Source organism: Urocitellus parryii, chromosome 4, assembly GCF_045843805.1.
Source record: "Urocitellus parryii isolate mUroPar1 chromosome 4, mUroPar1.hap1, whole genome shotgun sequence".
Taxonomy (NCBI): Eukaryota; Metazoa; Chordata; class Mammalia; order Rodentia; family Sciuridae; genus Urocitellus; species Urocitellus parryii.
In genome coordinates this window covers 17,798,991-17,803,743 of record NC_135534.1, presented here as the reverse complement: position 1 = coordinate 17,803,743, position 4,753 = coordinate 17,798,991, and the positions used below count along the sequence as shown (strand labels likewise).

General features: G+C 36.5%; 1 protein-coding gene across 1 annotated transcript; it reads left to right on the top strand.

Annotated features, from left to right (window-relative positions):
* Or5d14 (olfactory receptor family 5 subfamily D member 14) lies at positions 1-939 on the top strand. The gene has a single exon (XM_026379588.2). It carries the CDS (start codon positions 1-3, stop codon positions 937-939), a length of 939 nt encoding a protein of 312 aa, XP_026235373.2.
* The last annotated feature ends 3,814 nt before the right edge of the window (positions 940-4,753 follow it).

The following is a 4,753-nucleotide window of genomic DNA, read 5'->3' as shown; positions in this document are numbered from 1 at the left end:
ATGGCTGTAGGAAATCTGAGTCTGGAGACAACTTTTGCCCTCTTAGGTTTCACAGACTTCCCAGAGCTTCAGATTCCTCTCTTTCTCATCTTTCTGCTCATGTACATTATCACCGTGGTGGGAAATCTTGGGATGATAGTGGTCATCAAGATCAACCCCAAGTTCCATACCCCCATGTACTTCTTTCTCAGTCACCTTTCTTTCGTTGACTTTTGTTACTCTTCCATTGTCACCCCCAAGCTGCTGGAGAACTTGGTCTTGGCGGATAAAAGCATCTTCTACTCCAGCTGCATGCTGCAATACTTCCTGTCCTGCACAGCCGTGGTGACTGAGTCCTTCCTATTGGCAGTGATGGCCTATGATCGCTTTGTGGCCATCTGTAATCCCCTGCTGTATACAGTGGTCATGTCACAGAGACTCTGTGCCCTGCTGGTGGCTGGGTCATATATCTGGGGTATGTTTGGCCCCTTGGTCCTGCTTTGCTATGCTCTTCGGCTGAGCTTTTCTGGATTTAATGTAATCAACCACTTTTTCTGTGAATATACTGCCCTCATTGCTGTCTCCAGCTCTGACATCCATGTCCCACACTTGCTGCTTTTTGGCTTTGCCACCTTCAATGAGGTCAGCACACTACTGATCATCCTTACCTCCTATGTGTTTATTTTTGTAACTGTGTTAAAAATCCGTTCTGCCAGTGGGCGTCGCAAAGCCTTCTCCACCTGTGCCTCCCACCTGACTGCCATCACCATCTTCCATGGGACGATACTTTCTCTCTACTGTGTGCCCAACTCCAAAAACTCCCGGCAAACAGTCAAAGTGGCCTCTGTGTTTTACACAGTCGTCAACCCCATGCTGAACCCCTTGATCTACAGCCTGAGGAACAAAGATGTCAAAGAGGCTGTCTGGAAATTGGTAGGGAAAAAAATACCATTTCACTGAACCAGTCTCAAGAAACGTTTTCATCCTAATGAAGAAGAGAACAGAACAGAACCTGTTTCCAAGCCTATGACACGTGTTTCTATGAGGTTTGTATAGATGATTGGGAAGCATGGACTGATAAATTCAAATCTCATGAAGAAAAGAAAGAAGTGTAATATTGAGATGAATTTCATAAGATTCTGATCCATGAAACAACTACTTCTTTGAAGTCTCTGAACTCAAATATTTAAAAAAGCACAAAATATGATAGATCATGTAGTGTGGGGGCTACAGCCACTACAAGAATGATTGTAGCTCACCATAGAATTTTTTTTCCTCATTTGTTAATGTGTATGCCAATGAGTGCCTGGCCTTTAAGGTCATTTGAGTTGTGTCATGGAAGTATTGTGTCAATGTGGGGAGATAAAGGTGGATATGCTCTGCGATTAAAAAATAAAAACCTTTCTGATACCTTCATGCCATAATTCTGTGAATTTTAGAACTTGAGAGTCTGGCAGTTAAAACATTCAAGTCATCTTCTGCTGAGACACAGGATAAGGACAATTATGTTTGTTGGGTACACGGCTACACTAACCTCGAATGGCTGATGTGACTTGAAACAGGAACTGAACTCTATTTCTGACTACAGATCTAGTGCCCTTTCTGTTTAGTGCTGCTGAGACTTTTAGCAGAAGAGTGCGTAAAAATTAATTCTGTCTTTTGGAAAAGACAAACATTGGAATCTTCAATATTTCTAGGTAGCACACTGGTATTACTAGTCAAAATGTTGCAGTCCCAGAATCTTCATACCTGGGAATCTCTAACATTGTCTAATCCAGTTTATCCAGAATATAAGCAATAAATAAATCATTTGGTTTCTATGAAAGTTACTGGGATAGCAATTCATTCCTCTAAACTTTGTTTAATAAAGGAACTGTATTCAAAGTATTTTTCCTGTATTAATTGCATTTTAAAGTCATTTAATAGTTAACATGAGAGGAAGTTCAGATGAAATCAAGGCTGAAAAAGCAGAAATTAGAAAATCACAACTCTAGAAGTGTTCATCTGAAAAAAAAATTTAAAAGACCATAGTTATGGCGATGATTTCAATGGGTATTAAAATCATTAGGTAAAAGAGAGTGGATAATTTTAAAGTAATCAACCTGACGCTGTCCCTACATGCAGGGTGCACTCCACATAGGCTTCTTACAAGAATGCTCTAGAAATACATGTAGGACAGGGAAAATTAATCCATGCTTCAATAGTTCTTGGAGTTCCTTGTTTTGAGGTTTGCAGTATTTATGAAAGTATTTCATTGCTGTTTCCCTGGAAGTTTTCAAATGACTGAAAGATTTACTGTAATATTGATGTACTGTGTCTGGTTTTACCATTACAGATTATTTCTGGTGATCTGAAATTTTTTATCAGTAATGAACTAACAAAAGTGTGCCACAATAGCACTCTACTAATGCCATTCAATATTTCCTCATTGTCCTATGACAAAACCAAGTTAGTGGCATAAATATAGCCTTGAAGGACAAACACAGATATATCTTATATTGTCCTTGCTATATATTTACAAAGAAATTGAGAAAATGCACAGAAGGCTCACATACTCCAGAGTTGTTAAGATACATAAATAAAAGACCTTCTATTTGAAAATAAATGAGTTTGCTCTTCTCTGCAACAAACTCAAGACTCTGCTCCTTCACAAAGGCACCTTGCCTGACATTCTAATTAAAATGACAACTATGCTAACATCTATTTTGGCACTAAGGGAAATGATCACATATTTAACTATTTTTATATCCTACTTTAAATATAACTCTGATGAGCAAAGAAACACTGTCTCACCAATTCTTAAGACAGTACCTGGCTCAAGGTAAGCCTGTCATAAATATTTATTGTATAAATAAATGAATGAACAATTAAATGAATAAATCACATATCATAATTATGAACTCAATCTTCTTTCCCTGATTCCTGTACCAGAAAACAATGATGATGGTATAATAATTGTTTTAATTCTGATTATGAAATGCATACTTTTCAAACAGTGTGTGCTCAATGGTTATTACTTATTATCGCTTATTACTGGAGAAAGATTAGATATCTTTGGAGAGGAATGTTTTAATGAGATTTCATTTTGTATTCTTATATCAAAAGCATATTCTTGGACATAATTGGTATGCAAACATTCTGAGTGACTGGGCATGAAAATATTCTAAAGAAGCTATTTTAGGATTTTCTGAAGGAGAATAATTGAGATAGCAGTATTCATTTGCAAATAATTTCTCCTTGCTGTACATTTGTTAAAAATACTGAGGTGCCACAAAAAATAAAACACATGGTGGGAAGTGGATTGGCAAACACAATTGTACTTCTGCAGAAGGGTGCACTCCCAAAGAGAATCTGAAGGACAAGTTCATCTAGGAAGGTAGTAGGATAATATTCATTCCTAAAGAGATAACACCCATTTTTCCTGGCTCCTGATAAGAGGAGTCTCTGGTTATATTCAACAGGATTAGCTAATTTAAAATCTAGGGTGGGCATTAAACAGGGATACAGTTGTGATTGGATACATATTAGGGAATTGTAACAATGGCTTCATTCTGACCACATGGTTCCCAAGCTTTAGAAGGATCCATTCTACAGGTGAAACAATTACAGTAAACATGCATGTGCAACATTGCAGGTTCAACCATAATAGAAAGGAAAACATAAATATCATATATTATTTTAGAAATACAATATGTCTATTGCAATAAGCTTGGCTAAATAAATATCAGTACAGAAGACCTTTGTTTTTCATTTTTACTGCCAACTTTTAAAATATTATTTTAATAGGTAAATTATAATTGTGTACATTTACTTTAAATAATCACTTAATGTAGTAATATTCAGAATTTTTTTGAACTCTCTGTCCTCTATTTTCCCACAGTTCTGGTAGGTTTAGCTCTGTCCCAGTTGCATGAAAGGTCATATTTATTATTCAACAGTTATTCATGGTATACTTTGTTCTAGTTATTAGTCTAGCAGCTTATAATATATCAGTGTACTCAACAATGAATTTCTCACTTTTCCAGAAAATTTATTTTATCAAAGGGAAAAAAATTATATATTTAAAATGCAGAACAAAAGAATTTAAGAAATACATTTTTCTGTTTTAAACAGTTTAAATGGTAATATTGTGGAATAGGGTAATCCCTTCAGTATAGTAGTGTGCTCATATAAGACTTCACTAAAAAGATATATTTTGGGCTGGGGATGTGGCCTAAGTGGTAACACGCTCAACTGGCATGCACAGGGTGATAGGTTGAATCCTCAGCACCATATAAAATAAAGATGTTGTGTCCACTGAAAACTGAAAAATAAATATTAATTTTTTTCTCTATCTCTCTGTCTTTCTTTCTCTCTCTCTCTCTCAAAAAAAAAAAAAAAAAGATATACAAGCAGAAATAAAAGGAAAGAATTCCAGTAAGAGGGAGTATAAAAGCCAACAATGAAGGAGTGTGGTCTTCTTTTAAGAAACAATGAGGAAGTCAGAGTATCTGCATGCATAGCTAGTGTAATAGTTAGCTTGTACTCACTGTGATCTGACAAGGACAAGTTACAGGAGGAAACGGTTTCAGAGGATCAGTGCATGGTTGGCCCACTCTGAAGCTGAGGGCCAGAGATAAGGCAGATCAACATGGTAGTATGATAGTTTGGAGGGAAGGAGTTCAAACTCAAAACTCTGCTCCTTCACAAAGGCACCTTGCCTGACATTCTAATTAAAATGACAAGGCACCCAGTAAGCAGAGAACTCTACACACTAAAGGCAAAATGTAAACTC

What these genes read in the sequence shown, in the direction of transcription:
- Or5d14 (XM_026379588.2), top strand. Translation starts at nt 1, where the DNA reads ATGGCTGTAGGAAATCTGAGTCTGGAGACAACTTTTGCCCTCTTAGGT.